The sequence below is a fragment of the Oncorhynchus keta genome, chromosome 18, assembly GCF_023373465.1.
Source record: "Oncorhynchus keta strain PuntledgeMale-10-30-2019 chromosome 18, Oket_V2, whole genome shotgun sequence".
Classification (NCBI taxonomy): Eukaryota; Metazoa; Chordata; class Actinopteri; order Salmoniformes; family Salmonidae; genus Oncorhynchus; species Oncorhynchus keta.
The window spans coordinates 18,273,279-18,291,611 of record NC_068438.1 but is presented as its reverse complement, the minus strand read 5'-3'; the positions used below and the strand labels follow the sequence as shown (position 1 = coordinate 18,291,611).

At 46.7% G+C, this 18,333-nt stretch overlaps 1 protein-coding gene across 2 annotated transcripts in view; it reads left to right on the top strand.

Moving 5' to 3' along the window:
* LOC118374102 (protocadherin-16) overlaps positions 1 to 18,333 on the top strand; it is a 217,865-nt gene that overhangs the window by 22,810 nt on the left and 176,722 nt on the right. For both annotated transcript variants that reach the window (XM_052467517.1, XM_052467516.1), the window contains exon 2: positions 976 to 2,811. In XM_052467517.1, coding sequence (XP_052323477.1) covers positions 997 to 2,811 — 1,815 coding nt within the window. In that variant the 5' untranslated portion in view covers positions 976 to 996. The remainder of the gene's footprint in view (positions 1 to 975; positions 2,812 to 18,333) is intronic.

Genomic DNA, 18,333 nt, shown 5'->3' with positions numbered 1-18,333 from the left:
TGGTCTGGTCTGTGGTCTGGTCTGGTCTGTGGTCTGGTCTGTGGTCTGGTCTGTGGTCTGGTCTGTGGTCTGGTCTGGTCTGTGGTCTGGTCTGTGGTCTGGTCTGTGGTCTGGTCTGTGGTCTGGTCTGTGGGCTGGTCTGTGGACTGGTCTGTGGTCTGGTCTGTGGTCTGGTCTGTTTACTGGTCTGTGGACTGGTCTGTGGACTGGTCTGTGGACTGGTCTGTGGACTGGTCTGTGGTCTGGTCTGTGGTCTGGTCTGTGGTCTGGTCTGGTCTGGTCTGTGGTCTGGTCTGTGGTCTGGTCTGTGGTCTGGTCTGTGGTCTGGTCTGGTCTGTGGTCTGGTCTGTGGTCTGGTCTGTGGTCTGGTCTGTGGGCTGGTCTGTGGACTGGTCTGTGGTCTGGTCTGTAGGCTGGTCTGTGGTGTGGTCTGGTCTGTGGGCTGGTCTGTGGGCTAGTCTGTGGTCTGGACAGTTCTCTAGTAAAGGAAGGGTTCTCTGTTATGCCAAAGTAACAAGGTGTTGACTTATTAGGTGAGTGGAAGGAGGGGTTGAAAATGACATGATGCAAGTGATCTATTATATGCACTGTGGTTGGGACCACAGCCTGTAGAGCATATGGAGCATTAAGGCATTTTCCAGAATTGTTACACAGCTCACCAAATATACAGAAAGAGCCTGTCCCCTCCCTTTGTTAAGCCAATAAAAAGCACTCAGCTTTTGTTGCTGGATCAGGTTATAAGAGGAGCCAGGAATGTTTCCTGATTACATGACCTGACCGGGACAAACAGCCGAGAGGTTTTCTTGGGCTGACTCCCAAATGGCACCTTATTTCCTACATAGTACACTACTGACTCTGGTCAAAAGAAGTGGACTATGTAGTGAATATGGTGCCAAATGGGATGTACACATTGTCAGGAAGTAACGATCAGTGCAGCACACTCTAACGTTTCCCATCTCTCTGTGTCCCTCTCAGGTTTAGGAAGAAGCCATCAGAATGAAGACCGAGGCCAAGGGTTTGGGGCGGTCTGTGTCGAGGTCGCTGCAGAATAAGGGCCGGTGGAGCCGAGGGGTCCTGCTGCTGGCCTACATCGTCCTGGAGCTGATCACCGTCCACTCCTCCACCGTCCTGGGGAACCTGGAGCTCCAGCTGGATGAGGAACAGCCAGCCGGGACCATCGTAGGGGACATCAGCGCTGGGTTACCGCCTGGCGTCACCGCAAGTCTTTACTTCATATCAGACCATGAGGGCACCGGGGTGGGGAGTGACCTGGACATAGATGAGAGCACGGGCATCATCAAGACAGCCAAGGTGTTGGACCATGAGCTGAGGGACCGGTACAACTTCATTGCCGTGACTATGACGGGCTTGACCATTGAAGTGACAATCACGGTGAATGACATCAATGACCACGCTCCCACGTTCCCCCGGAGGAGAGCGGCGTTCAAGATCCCGGAGATGACGGCGGTGGGAACCAGGTTCCCCCTAGAGCCGGCCGTGGATGGGGACAAGGGCCAACTGACTACCCAGGGATACCTCATCAAAGACGGGAACCCCGGCCAGGCTTTCCTCCTGGAGACCCGGAGAGGATCAAACCAGGTTCTCTATCTGGATCTGGTGGTCAACACTCTTCTGGACAGTGAGACCAGACCGTCTTATACTTTATCCCTAGAGGCGTTCGATGGAGGCTCCCCTAAGAGGACTGGTCAGATGGTGCTCGATGTGATGGTTCAGGATATCAACGACAACGCTCCAGTCTTCAACCAGAGTCGCTACCACGCCATTATCTCAGAGAATCTGCTGCCGGGTAGCAACATTCTCCAAGTCTTTGCCTCTGACGCTGACCAGGGAGACAACGGCCTTGTTCTCTATGAGATCAACCGCAGGCAGAGCGACCCAGAGCACTACTTCATAATTGACTCTCGTACGGGTGTCATCACGCTCAACAAGCCGCTGGACTTTGAGATGCGGAGGGTCCACGAGCTTGTGGTCCAGGCGAGGGATAACGCCACGCAGCCCGAGGTTACCAACGCCTTCGTCACAATCCACGTCCGGGACTACAATGACAACCAGCCCACCATGACCATCATCTTCCTCAGCGAAGACGGCTCCCCACAGATCTCTGAGGGCGCCCAGCCTGGCCAGTACGTCGCACGCATCTCCGTCACCGACCCGGACTACGGAGAATACGCCAATGTCAACGTCTCCTTGGAAGGAGGGGACGGGAAGTTTGCCCTGACCACCAAGGACAACATAATCTACCTGATGTGTGTGGACCAGATCCTGGACCGAGAGGAGAGGGACACATACGAACTCAGAGTGATGGCTACAGATGCAGGCACCCCTCCTCTCAGGGCTGAGTCCTCCTTTACGATACAAGTCACTGACGTTAACGACAACCCTCCTCTGTTTGATCAGCAGGAGTACAGGCAGGCAATACCTGAGGTGGTGTTCCCAGGGAGCTTCGTGTTGCAGGTCACGGCGAGAGACAATGACCAGGGGCCCAATGGAGACATCACATACAGCCTCCTCCAGGGTGGCCAGGCTGGCCAGGATGAGAACCAGGCCCAGTGGTTCACCATCGACCCAGTAACAGGGATCATCACCACGCTCTCCCAGCTGGATTACGAGTCGCAGCCCAGGCCAAGTGTGACTGTGGTGGCTACAGACGGAGGGAGGCCTTCCCTGTCCTCCACAGCTCTGGTCCATGTGGTACTACAAGATATTAACGACAACGAACCTGTGTTCGGTAGCAACTTCTACAACGTATCCATCAAGGAGAACACGGCTGCTGGGTCCTGCATCCTACAGGTAGGACATTGTCTATTCTGTTTTTCTAGTCAACCTGTCGACAGGTGAATCTCGCATGCGAAAGTTTCAGAATTTTTAATTGCGACAACTAAAAGTCTTGAAAGCCTTATCACCTGCATCTTGATCATGTGAAGTCCGATATCTATAACTTGTACGTATTCAAGCTGCTAGTTTTTTCGTATATGAGCTGGGAAATACCAAATGCCAAATGAAGACTATATTGGAAAGAGAACTACCCTTGAGAGTTGAGAGGGGTCTGAAGTTCTGAACTAATTTTTAAGGGAAATGGAGAGACCATTACCTAGAGGAGAAATATTACCCAGATAGAAAATCGTTTGGTGGATTTTGCTGAAGTATTGTCAGGCATTAAGTGTTAGTTTAATGTTCAATCTGTTTAGATTGGATTGTAGAGGATAAGAGAGTTTAGAGTGGAGAAAATGAAGTGAGGGAGTTTAGGTTGGAGAAAGGCTAAGGTTGTGTCCCAAATGGCACCCTATTCCCTATTTATAGTGCACTACATATAGTAGTACCCTACATGGGTAATAGGGTGCGATTTTGAAACATACTAAGTGAGGCGTTTACCTGGTGTCTGCAGAGCTGGAGGATCTCTTCTCTTCTGGCTGTCCTCTCCTTCACCTCTCCAAGGTTTCCAAGGTAACTGAGACAGTGTAAAGCCCCTCTGACAGCTGAGGACAAAAGAGGTTTCCACTTTATTTACCTAATTCAGCTGCAGGAGGACAGGGTAGGGCTTCTTCTGACAAAAAGACATGTCACATGTCAAACCTCAACAAAAGACACCCGCCAAAAATGGGTATAGTAGACAAGAAAAGAAGCAAGCCATTGACAAACCACAGGTCCACCACATTCGCTACAGGGCCTCCAAGCCAGATCCCACTGCGGGGTCAAAACCGTAATTACGCCTCATTAAGAGGTATCGTTTTCTCAGGTTGTTGTTGCGTCTGTTATGAGAAAGAGACCATTCGTTTTTTTGTTTTCTGCTTTTTATCAGTCTGTTTCTTCCAGACTTCAAAGCTTCTACTGCTGCTGCAGCAATCAGACACTCTAACATGCAGGAGGTCTGGGGGAGAGAGGGAACTGTTCATTTCATTCCTGTTTCACAAGCATCTGTGTGCCTGAGATGGGGATGGGGCTGAGACGGCCAGGGTTTGGATGAGTTGGGGTTGGGTTTAAGAGAGAGGGGTTGAGGCTGAGACGGCCAGGGTTTGGATGAGTTGGGGTTGGGTTTAAGAGAGAGGGGTTGGGGCTCAGACGGCCAGGGTTTGGATGAGTTGGGGTTGGGTTTAAGAGAGAGGGGTTGGGGCTGAGACGGCCAGGGTTTGGATGAGTTGGGGTTGGGTTTAAGAGAGAGGGGTTGGGGCTGAGACTGCCAGGGTTTGGATGAGTTGGGGTTGGGTTTAAGAGAGAGGGGTTGGGGCTGAGACTGCCAGGGTTTGGATGAGTTGGGGTTGGGTTTAAGAGAGAGGGGTTGGGGCTGAGAAGGCCAGGGTTTGGATGAGTTGGGGTTGGGTTTAAGAGAGAGGGGTTGGGGCTGAGACTGCCAGGGTTTGGATGAGTTGGGGTTGGGTTTAAGAGAGAGGGGTTGGGGCTGAGAAGGCCAGGGTTTGGATGAGTTGGGGTTGGGTTTAAGAGAGAGGGGTTGGGGCTGAGACTGCCAGGGTTTGGATGAGTTGGGGTTGGGTTTAAGAGAGAGGGCTTGGGGCTGAGACGGCCAGGGTTTGGATGAGTTGGGGTTGGGTTTAAGAGAGAGGGCTTGGGGCTGAGACGGCCAGGGTTTGGAAGCTCTCCGCTGGGCTGAGTGATGTGCAAACGGGATCTATGCCCAGTGAAAGCCCCAGGGAGAGGGAAGGGTGAGGGGGAGAGGGAGTAAGATTTGTAAGGGAGAGGGGAGATGCAGGGATGTGTGGGAGAGAGGGAACTAGAGGGAGAGAGGGAAATAGAGGGAGGCCCAGTGCTTGACTTGAGCAGGCGCTCACAGGGTCTGAGTACTGGCACCTTACATTTTCTACTGCTTGAGCTCCTGTTCCTCTCATATCATTTTAGCTCAAAAGTATTGTGGAGGTCCTGCACCTCAAGATAAACAGTACTGGCACCCAACATGAGTATCGGCACCTGTTTCAGTCCAAGTCAAGCACTGGGGCACTAGAAGAATAACAGCTGAGACAGGGGCAGTGGTATGGGAGGTCTGTGTCTCAATTATACATCTATTGGCAGCAAGGATGAGTACAGAGAAATAATATACTGGTATTGGTCAGAATATTTATGATGTCATGCACTTCTACGTTATTCTATCATCTTTTCCTGCTCCATCAGCAGCCTCCAGGCTCCCAGCATGCAACATTTCTTCAAAGCCAGCCACTCTCTGGCCTGTCTGTGTGTGTGTGTGTTTGTCTGTGTGTGTGTGGCGCCTCCCTGGCCTGTCTTAGTTCTGCTTGGCGGCTGTAGACGTGTAGTTGGCGTGCCGTGTGAGGCCAGACGTCTTGGCTCTGGGTGTGTGTGTGTGTGTGTGTGTGTGTGTGTGTGTCTGTGCATGTGTGTTCAGGGTGCCAGCAGCTCCACATCCCAGCGTCTCAGCGAGACATCTGACGACCAACTGCCTTTTCTCTATGTGCAAGAAATTCCCACTGCACATTTTTCCACACACTCAATACTGTCCAACAGCCATTACAATAGGGGTATTGTGATCATCAGTCCAGCATTTTGAAGTGGGTAAGGTTTAGGGTTTCTGTTCCCTCTATGTTTCTCTAACAGCAGTTCATGATCAGTCTTAACACACTCTCTCTCTCTCTAGACTCTCTCTCTCTCTCGCTCTCTCGCTCGCTCGCTCTCTCTCTCTCTCTCTCTCTCTCTCTCTCTCTCTCTCTCTCTCTCTCTCTCTCTCTCTCTCTCTCTCTCTCTCTCTCTCTCTCTTCTTTCTTTCTTTCTTTCTTTCTTTCTTTCTTTCTTTCTTTCTTTCTTTCTTTCTTTCTTTCTTTCTTTCTTTCTTTCTTTCTTTCTTTCTTTCTTTCTTTCTTTCTTTCTTTCTTTCTTTCTTTCTTTCTTTCTTTCTTTCTTTCTTTCTTTCTTTCTTTCTTTCTTTCTTTCTTTCTTTCTTTCTCTCTCTCTCTCTCTCTCTCTCTCTCTCTCTCTCTCTCTCTCTCTCTCTCTCTCTCTCTCTCTCTCTCTCTCTCTCTCTCTCTCTCTCTCTCTCTCTCTCTCTCTCTCTCTCTCTCTCTCTCTCTCTCTCTCTCTCTCTCAAAGAGAGTTTGTCACTTACTCTCTGTGTCAAATGCTGCAGTAGAGGAATACTTATATAGTTATAATTAGGTGTTGTGCAAAAATATCATGAATGAAAATAATAGTTTTCCACCTCAATTAAAGTGACAAGTCTTAAACCTATTAGCAGTCATCAATCTGGTAATGTAATAGGTCAGATATATAGGGGGAAAACAGGTCGTCTCACGGAGGGGAAATAGGGAATGACATGAGGAATAACATGTTAAAGACCAAGAACTGCATTATGGGCTGGACTCCACTTTATGACATTCCATTTATTTTCTCCTACAAGCATCATGCCCTTATTGGTACCTGCTTTAAACTGTGTCTGTGTCGCAAATGGCACCCTATTCCATATTTAGTGCACTAGTTTTGACCAGGGCCCATAGGACTCTCCACAAAAGTAGTGCATTGTACAGGGGATAGTGTTTATTTGGGATGCAAATTGTGTTTTCTTTATAAGGTAGTTGGTGATTGGAGAGAGTGAAACATGCAGTGATTGGCTATACAGTACCTACAGTAGGTCTGTGTTATGTAGGGCCCACAACACACTGATTGTATAAATGCATTGGATTTATATAGCTCAAAGTGTTTTACATTATAGGATAGAAACACAGTTCATATGTGTGTTTATACGGGTTAGTCTCCGATACATTATCAGTCAGCCTTGTATTCCATAATGGAACATTATCAGTCAGCCTTGTATTCCATAATGGAACATTATCAGTCAGCCTTGTATTCCATAATGGAACATTACCAGTCAGCCTTGTATTCCATAATGGAACATTACCAGTCAGCCTTGTATTCCATAATGGGACATTACCAGTCAGCCTTGTGTTCCATAATGGAACATTACCAGTCAGCCTTGTATTCCATAATGGGACATTACCAGTCAGCCTTGTGTTCCATAATGGAACATTACCAGTCAGCCTTGTATTCCATAATGGAACATTACCAGTCAGCCTTGTATTCCATAATGGGACATTAACAGTCAGCCTTGTATTCCATAATGGAACATTACCAGTCAGCCTTGTATTTCATAATGGAACATTACCAGTCAGCCTTGTATTCCATAATGGAACATTATCAGTCAGCCTTGTATTCCATAATGGAACATTACCAGTCAGCCTTGTGTTCCATAATGGAACATTACCATTCAGCCTTGTATTCCATAATGGAACATTACCAGTCAGCCTTGTATTCCATAATGGAACATTATCAGTCAGCCTTGTATTCCATAATGGAACATTGTCAGTCAGCCTTGTATTCCATAATGGAACATTACCATTCAGCCTTGTGTTCCATAATGGAATATTACCAGTCAGCCTTGTATTCCATAATGGAACATTGTCAGTCAGCCTTGTTTTCCATAATGGTACATTACCAGTCAGCCGTGTATTCCATAATGGAACATTACCAGTCAGCCTTGTATTCCATAATGGAACATTACCAGTCAGCCTTGTATTCCATAATGGAACATTACCAGTCAGCCTTGTATTCCATAATGGAACAATACCAGTCAGCCTTGTATTCCATAATGGAACATTACCAGTCAGTCTTGTATTCCATAATGGAACAATACCAGTCAGCCTTGTATTCCATAATGGGACATTACCAGTCAGCCTTGTATTCCATAATGGAACATTACCAGTCAGCCTTGTATTCCATAATGGAACATTGTCAGTCAGCCTTGTATTCCATAATGGAACATTGTCAGTCAGCCTTGTATTCCATAATTGAACCTTACCAGTCAGCCCTGTATTCCATAATGGAACAATAACCAGTCAGCCTTGTATTCCATAATGGAACATTACCAGTCAGCCTTGTATTCCATAATGGAACATTACCAGTCAGCCTTGTATTCCATAATGGAACATTACCAGTCAGGCTAGGACACTACACACACACACACACACACACACACACACACACACACAACACACACACACACACACACACACACACACACACACACACACACACACACACACACACACACACACACACACACACACACACACGCACACTGTAGTGGCTGAATGAAAGGGCTGCAGAATGGGAGCCACAGTGGTACTGTACTCTCTCTCAGACAGGACAGGAGCCTGGGCAGTGGGGGGCAACTCTACTCTACACTGGAGACTTAATAGAAGTAGAAAAGAGCTCTTTCAGTTTTGCTGCAGAATTGCTACATTTGGTCACGATTCCCCTTCTCAATTAATTGAATGGAGGGAGGTAAGAGTGGATGAGTGCTTGTTAGCCCTTTGAGTCTTGAGTACATCATTAATCTGGACCAAGGCTGTGTCCCCAATGGCACCCTAGTCCCTATATATTCCCTATCGGTCATGGTCAAAAGTAATACACTATATATAGGGAATAGGGTGCCATTTATGTTTATCTCAAATTCATTGAGATCTGAACAGAGTCCTCTGTTATGTAGTTTGTGTTTGACAGAGAACTGCTTTATCTGATGCATCGTTCATGTTTATTTATGAATGATTCTGTTGTAAATAACCAGTACTTCACAAGAAGCACGTCACCTTTCTATTGGATCTCCCTCTCTCTAGCACTCTCCACTCCTCTCTCTCTCTCTCCTTCTCTCTCTCTCTCCTTCTCTCTCTCTAGCACTCTCCACTCCTCTCTCTCTCTCTCCTTCTCTCTCTCTCTCTAGCACTCTCCACTCCTCTCTCTCTCTCTCCTTCTCTCTCTCTCTCTAGCACTCTCCACTCCTCTCTCTCTCTCCTTCTCTCTCTCTCTCCTCTCTCTTTCTAGCACTCTCCACTCCTCTCTCTCTCTCCTTCTCTCTCTTTCTAGCACTCTCCACTCCTCTCTCTCCTTCTCTCCACTCCTCTCTCTCTCCTTCTCTCTCTCTCCTTCTCTCTCTCTCTAGCACTCTCCACTCCTCTCTCTCTCTCTCTCTCTCTCTCTCTCTCTCTCTCTCTCTCTCTCTCTCTCTCTCTCTCTCTCTCTCTCTCTCTCTCTCTCTCTCTCTCTCTCTCTCTCTCTCTCTCTCTCTCTCTCTCTCTCTCTCTCTCTCTCTCTCTCTCAAAGAGAGTTTGTCACTTACTCTCTGTGTCAAATGCTGCAGTAGAGGAATACTTATATAGTTATAATTAGGTGTTGTGCAAAAATATCATGAATGAAAATAATAGTTTTCCACCTCAATTAAAGTGACAAGTCTTAAACCTATTAGCAGTCATCAATCTGGTAATGTAATAGGTCAGATATATAGGGGGAAACAGGTCGTCTCACGGAGGGGAAATAGGGAATGACATGAGGAATAACATGTTAAAGACCAAGAACTGCATTATGGGCTGGACTCCACTTTATGACATTCCATTTATTTTCTCCTACAAGCATCATGCCCTTATTGGTACCTGCTTTAAACTGTGTCTGTGTCGCAAATGGCACCCTATTCCATATTTAGTGCACTAGTTTTGACCAGGGCCCATAGGACTCTCCACAAAAGTAGTGCATTGTACAGGGGATAGTGTTTATTTGGGATGCAAATTGTGTTTTCTTTATAAGGTAGTTGGTGATTGGAGAGAGTGAAACATGCAGTGATTGGCTATACAGTACCTACAGTAGGTCTGTGTTATGTAGGGCCCACAACACACTGATTGTATAAATGCATTGGATTTATATAGCTCAAAGTGTTTTACATTATAGGATAGAAACACAGTTCATATGTGTGTTTATACGGGTTAGTCTCCGATACATTATCAGTCAGCCTTGTATTCCATAATGGAACATTATCAGTCAGCCTTGTATTCCATAATGGAACATTATCAGTCAGCCTTGTATTCCATAATGGAACATTACCAGTCAGCCTTGTATTCCATAATGGAACATTACCAGTCAGCCTTGTATTCCATAATGGGACATTACCAGTCAGCCTTGTGTTCCATAATGGAACATTACCAGTCAGCCTTGTATTCCATAATGGGACATTACCAGTCAGCCTTGTGTTCCATAATGGAACATTACCAGTCAGCCTTGTATTCCATAATGGAACATTACCAGTCAGCCTTGTATTCCATAATGGGACATTAACAGTCAGCCTTGTATTCCATAATGGAACATTACCAGTCAGCCTTGTATTTCATAATGGAACATTACCAGTCAGCCTTGTATTCCATAATGGAACATTATCAGTCAGCCTTGTATTCCATAATGGAACATTACCAGTCAGCCTTGTGTTCCATAATGGAACATTACCATTCAGCCTTGTATTCCATAATGGAACATTACCAGTCAGCCTTGTATTCCATAATGGAACATTATCAGTCAGCCTTGTATTCCATAATGGAACATTGTCAGTCAGCCTTGTATTCCATAATGGAACATTACCATTCAGCCTTGTGTTCCATAATGGAATATTACCAGTCAGCCTTGTATTCCATAATGGAACATTGTCAGTCAGCCTTGTTTTCCATAATGGTACATTACCAGTCAGCCGTGTATTCCATAATGGAACATTACCAGTCAGCCTTGTATTCCATAATGGAACATTACCAGTCAGCCTTGTATTCCATAATGGAACATTACCAGTCAGCCTTGTATTCCATAATGGAACAATACCAGTCAGCCTTGTATTCCATAATGGAACATTACCAGTCAGTCTTGTATTCCATAATGGAACAATACCAGTCAGCCTTGTATTCCATAATGGGACATTACCAGTCAGCCTTGTATTCCATAATGGAACATTACCAGTCAGCCTTGTATTCCATAATGGAACATTGTCAGTCAGCCTTGTATTTCATAATGGAACATTGTCAGTCAGCCTTGTATTCCATAATTGAACCTTACCAGTCAGCCCTGTATTCCATAATGGAACAATAACCAGTCAGCCTTGTATTCCATAATGGAACATTACCAGTCAGCCTTGTATTCCATAATGGAACATTACCAGTCAGCCTTGTATTCCATAATGGAACATTACCAGTCAGGCTAGGACACACACACACACACACACACACACACACACACACACACACACACACACACACACACACACACACACACACACACACACACACACACACACACACACACACACACACACACACACACACACACGCACACTGTAGTGGCTGAATGAAAGGGCTGCAGAATGGGAGCCACAGTGGTACTGTACTCTCTCTCAGACAGGACAGGAGCCTGGGCAGTGGGGGGCAACTCTACTCTACACTGGAGACTTAATAGAAGTAGAAAAGAGCTCTTTCAGTTTTGCTGCAGAATTGCTACATTTGGTCACGATTCCCCTTCTCAATTAATTGAATGGAGGGAGGTAAGAGTGGATGAGTGCTTGTTAGCCCTTTGAGTCTTGAGTACATCATTAATCTGGACCAAGGCTGTGTCCCCAATGGCACCCTAGTCCCTATATATTCCCTATCGGTCATGGTCAAAAGTAATACACTATATATAGGGAATAGGGTGCCATTTATGTTTATCTCAAATTCATTGAGATCTGAACAGAGTCCTCTGTTATGTAGTTTGTGTTTGACAGAGAACTGCTTTATCTGATGCATCGTTCATGTTTATTTATGAATGATTCTGTTGTAAATAACCAGTACTTCACAAGAAGCACGTCACCTTTCTATTGGATCTCCCTCTCTCTAGCACTCTCCACTCCTCTCTCTCTCTCTCCTTCTCTCTCTCTCTCCTTCTCTCTCTCTAGCACTCTCCACTCCTCTCTCTCTCTCTCCTTCTCTCTCTCTCTCTAGCACTCTCCACTCCTCTCTCTCTCTCTCCTTCTCTCTCTCTCTCTAGCACTCTCCACTCCTCTCTCTCTCTCCTTCTCTCTCTCTCTCCTCTCTCTTTCTAGCACTCTCCACTCCTCTCTCTCTCTCTTCTCTCTCTCTTTCTAGCACTCTCCACTCCTCTCTCTCTTCTCTCCACTCCTCTCTCTCTCCTTCTCTCTCTCTCCTTCTCTCTCTCTCTAGCACTCTCCACTCCTCTCTCTCTCTCTCTCTCTCTCTCTCTCTCTCTCTCTCTCTCTCCTATCTCTCTCTCTCCTTCTCTCTCTCTCTAGCACTCTCCACTCATCTCTCTCCTTCTCTTCTCTCTCTCTCTCCTTCTCCTCTCTCTCTAGCACTCTCCACTCTCTCTCTCTCTCTCTCTCTCTCTCTCTCTCTCTCTCTCTCTCTCTCTCTCTCCTTCTCTCTCTCTCTCTCTCTAGCACTCTCCACTCCTCTCTCTCCCTCTCTCTCTCTTCTCTCCTCTCCTCTCCTTAAGGGGCTTTATTGGCATGGGAAACATATGTTTACATCGCCAAAGCAAGTGAAATAGATAATAAACAAAAGTGAAATAAACTATCCCTCTCTCTGCCTCTCTCTCTCATTCTCTCTCTATCTCTCTGTCTCTATGTCGGGGTAAGAATCGGCCCTCTGTCTGTGTGTTTTTGGGGGGTTGGTATGGCTCCAGCGGTAAAGCGAGAGGGGGTCCCCTGGCAGCGCGAGGGGAAATGAGGCCCAACGAGCGCCAGCCGCTGGCACAGTTGGCGGAGGTGACACAGGCAGGGGGAGGCTTCCTCGTCTGTCTCTCCTCCTGTTGCACTCCGTCCCTTCCCCCATCTATCCCTCCCTCCCTTCCTCCAACCCCCACTCTCTCCATCCTCATTCTCTCCATCGCCTGCCTCCCTCCCTCCTTGTCTTTTTCACCTCCTGGCCTCCATCTCTCCCTTCACCCCAACCTTAATCTGATCTCCCTTCAGACCTCATTAGCTGGGTGTGAGGTCAGGCTATACCCATCACCACCTCGGCAGTTTAACCCACCACCCCCATAGTCAAGGACAGAATGGTCTGTCATAGCAAGGGCCCCCTTCAGCAACCCCATGGCAACCAGAGAAGACCACTGATTGCTGCGAGATAATATATCAACTTTTTGGGAGTTTTGTCTGTTGGATTGGCGCTGAGCTGAGAGTCAAATTTGTGAGTTTATCAGTTTCCTCTGCAGCCAGAAAGGGTTCCTGTCTGAACCGTGCTTTGGCACCCGTCCGTCGGAGTGAACTCACAGGCCTCCCCTCTCACTCGACCTGGCCTTGAAAAGACATCACTGATACTGGCTGGTCTGCCATGTCTCATCCCTTGACTCTGATTGGTGTGGTTTGATAGACAAAGCTCACAGTGTTGTTGAATAGGAAACGTAATAGCTAGCCTTACATCTATCTGCTTCGTTGCACAAAGGATTTTCCAATGAATATGTTTGGTTCAGGATGATTAGAAACGCCACTCATTTCACTGATTTGGAAGACAGGAAAGGAGGAGAAGAGAGGATGAAAGAGGAGATGAAGATAGGAAAGGAGAGGAGGGGAGAAGAGTAGAGAGGAGATGATAGTCTCAGTGAACTCCATGCCTGGCAACATAAAAACACACCATCTGTGGGACATTCTAAGGGACAACTATACCGTTGAGATTCGTTCATCAGAGATCCACTTCACTGAGCCATTGATATTTCAAAGTGTGTTCCTCAGCATTAGTGTTTCACCCAAAGCCACAGATGTAATGTAGTGTCACAGTGGGTTCTGGACTGTAACCTGATGGTTGGATCAGGACCATAGAGCCAGGACCAGAACTGATGGTTGAACCAGACTGTAGTGTTAAGTGCCAGCCAGGCAATAAATGGTTCATTAGGTTCAGCCCTCCTACCATATGGTCCCTGAAGGCTCAGATCAATCACTTCATCTCGGTTTTTCACATCTGATTTGATTCGGTAGAAGCTTCTTGTTTTCTCGGCAATCTGCAGATGCTTCTATTCAAAGCAATGTCTCTGTTTCTAAGTACTTGAACTTGGTGCTGCAACACTTTTTGAAGTCCTCCTCAAACCCACAGATTCTGTTTTCAATGTCTCGGTCACAGTTCTTTAGCTGGGACAAAAGACCTGCCTCTCCCAGCTGGATTTAGTCTCCAGCTAACATTTACATTTCCCTCCGTGACAAGAGTCACTGACTCAAAGCAACAAGAGGGTAGAACACAAGTCCCTTCACTGTAATGGGAGTAGGGTGCCATTTGACGTAGACACTGGGTTGTATGAAAGCAGGCGTTTTGACTTCCAGCCTGCCTGGCTCACTCTCCCTGCTGCACAGACAAAAACAGAAGTTTGACTGCACCTGGAGTTTAGCAAACCAAAGCAACCTTGTCCAATGCAATGAATTGGAGGCTTTGAATAAGACACCTGGACAATCCATAATTTCCCCCAGTCCTCCTGTCACTCTCCCTTCTGTTCTTTCTCTTCTCTCTGTACTGAAATGGGTTCAAACCCAGTAGGCTTTATGTACTGCATATTCTATTGTCCCCAGGATACAACCTAACTGTATTGTCTACTGTGAGATTTACCTAACTAAGACCAGTGAAATGACCAGTTTTAGGGTGTTATTTGTATACATGAACCATATAATACATTTTCCAACTGTAGTTTTCTTTCTGAAGAGGGCCGGGGACAATCTAAATGTGTTGCTGTCTGTTTTAATGTCAGTGTTCTCTAGTCTCCCTGTGAGGCTGGGTTAGCCCCCGGCGAGCTGACAGACAGACAGACAGACAGACAGACAGACAGACAGACAGACAGACAGACAGACAGACAGACAGACAGACAGACAGACAGAGACAGACAGACAGACAGACAGGCAGACCCACCCACACACACAGGCTAGCTGACTCCGTTTTTGGTCCCCTTTCTCCTGGTAACCACTTTTCTGCTCTGCGGTGACTGGCTGTGTGGTTTTCACAGTATTTACAGGGAAAGGACAAAATTGCAGGAAACTGGGATGTACTACTTAATGTGTTCACAAATGTAATTCTTCCTCGAGAATATTACTCTTGGGTAGAGCGGAACGGTGTGGAGCGGGGGCATTGGAATGAGCATAAACACTGATGCACATCTGCAACAGAGCACACTCCCTTTTATCTGTCTCTCTGTCTCCAGGAGGTCAGTTTCCATTAGACAGAACAGTCTGTCTGCCTACCAGTCTGTCTGTCCGCCAGTCTATCTGTCTGTCTGCCAGTCTGCACTAGAGTTCTCATCGGGCCTGAAGATTCGAGGCCTGTCCTGCTCAAGTCCGATGAGCTGAAGCCAACACCACAGAAATTAAATGAGCCCGAACCCGAAAAAAAGCCAGATTTCTAGAAAACAGCATATTGACTTAAACGGGTGTTGAGAACGATATGGCGGAGGCAAGGGGCAGTTGAGTGAAGAGACGATGAAACAGCCATTGGGCCTAGAAAAAGCACGGAGAGGAAAACTCACCTTCGTTATGATCGACTGATTGAAGAAAATATTGGGATAAAGTAGGCTGATGCAATTGAAGGAATGTATGAAATTGTTGCTTACTGAAACACCAAAAGTTATATATAAGCTACTCATTTAAAACAATAGTCGTGAGTGGTCACCTAGATGATTATTTCAGCACCGGTTTGATTGGGACAGCGCCACTGTGCTGCTTTGGGACTCGTCTTGATAAATCAATCAATGTCAGATTTGACTTTTGACTGAATCTCCTTTGGGATATTTGGGTCCAGGCGGGGAAATGTTAGCTAAGTTGAGGTGAGTGCTAATGATCATCTTTATTCTAGATTGCTCATATATTAGCTGATCAGAAAATGTTTCTTAACAGGTGGATCTTGCTCATCACTCGCGTAGCAGCCTGTCCTACTCCCGACCAAAAGCCTGTGACTTGTCTGATAATCAATCAAATAGATTTTGTTTCACTGATTCTCTGTGTATATTTGGTTAATTGATCTGATACTAGATGAACTTCCTGTTGTTTTCTTGTGGATCCCTTCAGCCTATTCGTATCGCAATTTGAAAAATTTAAATCATTAGAAAAATATGTTTCTTCGTGGCTACACATTTCTCTGGCCCAGCCAATATTGGAATCCTGGCTCCACTAGTGTCTGCTGCGGTCTAGTAGACTAAAAGGGTTAGTGAGCACGGCAAGCTTGAAACCCGCCAGGTCTGAATGAATTCACAGATTTGAGTTAAGAATTTTAGTCTTCCCAGCTGCAATATCTGTAGAAGGATGTGAATCAAGGCTGTGAAAGAGAAAAGAAGAGAGGAGAAGAGAAGAGACAAAGAAACCAGAGAGGTATCCCCAGAGGGACAGCCGGGACAAAATCTCAGTCAACGGTTGGATCCAGCTGTGGAACCTTCCTCCTCCGTCTGCTCTGTTTCTCCTCTCCTCTGTGTGGGGTGAAGGAATGGAGAGAGGGAGGAAGGATGGGAGGAAGGGAAGGATCCCCTTTATTCCCCCCTCTCCCTCCCTTTTTCTCCCTCCCTCTCCCCCCCTCTCCCTCTCTGCTCTCTTCTCTTCCCTTTCCACTTAACTTTCCTTCTTATCTCTTCCGCATTTCTTTTTCCCACACCCTATAGTATCCCCTCCATTCCTCCTCCCTGCGATCGTATTGCAGGGTTCCACTTCAGAAGTGTATCTCCAGAGTGGTGAGCTGTGGAGGGCAGCAGGTGAGAGGGACATCTGCTGGCCCAGGGTACTGAGCCCTGGCTGGGGGAGAGGTCAGCACACCTCCCCCTGGGCCTCAGCCAGCCTTGGAGGTGACTTAACCAATTAAGAGTCCCGGGGTTGGGGATGGGGTTTAAATGACCACAGAGTGAGGTCAGACTGCAGGTGAGTATCAGGAAACTTTCCCACGGTGTTGTGCTCTGGCTTTACAGACAGAGACTCTTATGTATGACCTTGATGAAAAGACAGGGTTGATTCACTATGTTCACTGTCATCCACCCCCCTGCTCCTCTCACTCATCCTTTTCCTTCTCCTCTGAGGTGCTGGGACAGGGAGAGACTGGCATGGCTAAGGACTGCATGCCAAGCCTTCTGTTCTATCAGCTAGTTGTAGTCCTCTAGCGCATGTGCCAGGCAGTTGGCAGTGGAACTGTGGAACACACTGGGGGTGAGGAAGCCTTTGTGTGTTAAACCCTCCCTCCCTCCATCCATCCCTCCATCCATCCAGACTGAGAGACAGAGACTCTATAGATCAAAAGAACAAAGAAACCATACCCAGGAAAAGTCTAATAATAGCCAACTGTACTGAGGTATGTTGATAAAGTGTTAGTCTTGGGATGCGTAAAGGAGGATATGTTAATGCAGGTATATTGGGTTCTGTGTTCATGGCAGAATTAGCCTGTCCTACAGTATGTGTGTGGCTGGCCTAAAACATCTCAACTGCCGAGCAGCAAATTGACTCCATATCCAGATGTTGACTGTTTAAAAGAATCCATCCTGACATGTGCCAGCAACCTCAGCCCCCATCAGACCCTGCTCTACAGCACTGCCAGTTGAAATAATGAGGCAGAAGAATGTGTGTGTTTGTGTTTATGTGTGTGGTGGGTGTTTGTGTGTGTTTGTGTTTATGTGTGTGGTGTGTGTGTGTGTGTGTGTGTGTGTGTGTGTGTGTGTGTGTGTGTGTGTGTGTGTGTGTGTGTGTGTGTGTGTGTGTGTGTGTGTGTGTGTGTGTGTGTGTGTGTGTGTGTGTGTGTGTGTGTTTATGTGTGTGGTGGGTGTGTGTGTGTGTGTGTGTGTGTTTGTGTTTATGTGTGTGGTGGGTGTGTGTGTGTGTGTGTGTGTGTGTGTGTTTGTGTTTATGTGTGTGGTGGGTGTGTGTGTGTGTGTGTGTGTGTGTTTTGTGTTTATGTGTGTGTGTTTGTGTTTATGTGTGTGTGTGTGTGTGTGTGTTTGTGTTTATGTGTGTGGTGGGTGTGTGTGTGTGTGCTGCAAGCAGCAAGCCTGTGGAAACAGGGACAGAGCATTCAGCCAGAGAAGGCTGTGGACAGTTCATCTTCTCTCAGCTCACAATTAGAGGAATGAAGGGTTTAGAAGTCATTTAGACTCATTATGTCTAGAAAGGTGGCTGAGAGTGGAGTAGTTAGTCAGTGGTCTGGTCTGTGGTAAGGAGTGGTGGTAGGTTGGGTCTATCATCGGAGAGATACACACGCACGCACACACAAACACACACGCGCGCATGCACACACACACACACATGCACACACAAAACACAGAAACACAGTTTGAAGCGCCTGTAAACATTCCTTAGTGCAGCCTCTCTCTGTGTGGTCATGCTAGAAGTGTGGGACCAGAATGTAACACTGTTTAACTGTAATAACACTATGAGATAACCCACCTTCTGCTCAACACATTGTCCAAATGGAATCCTATTCCTTTTATAGTGCACTACTTTTGACCAGAGCCCTACGGGGAATCATTTACAATGCAGACATTGGTACCCAGTGATTATCATACCTG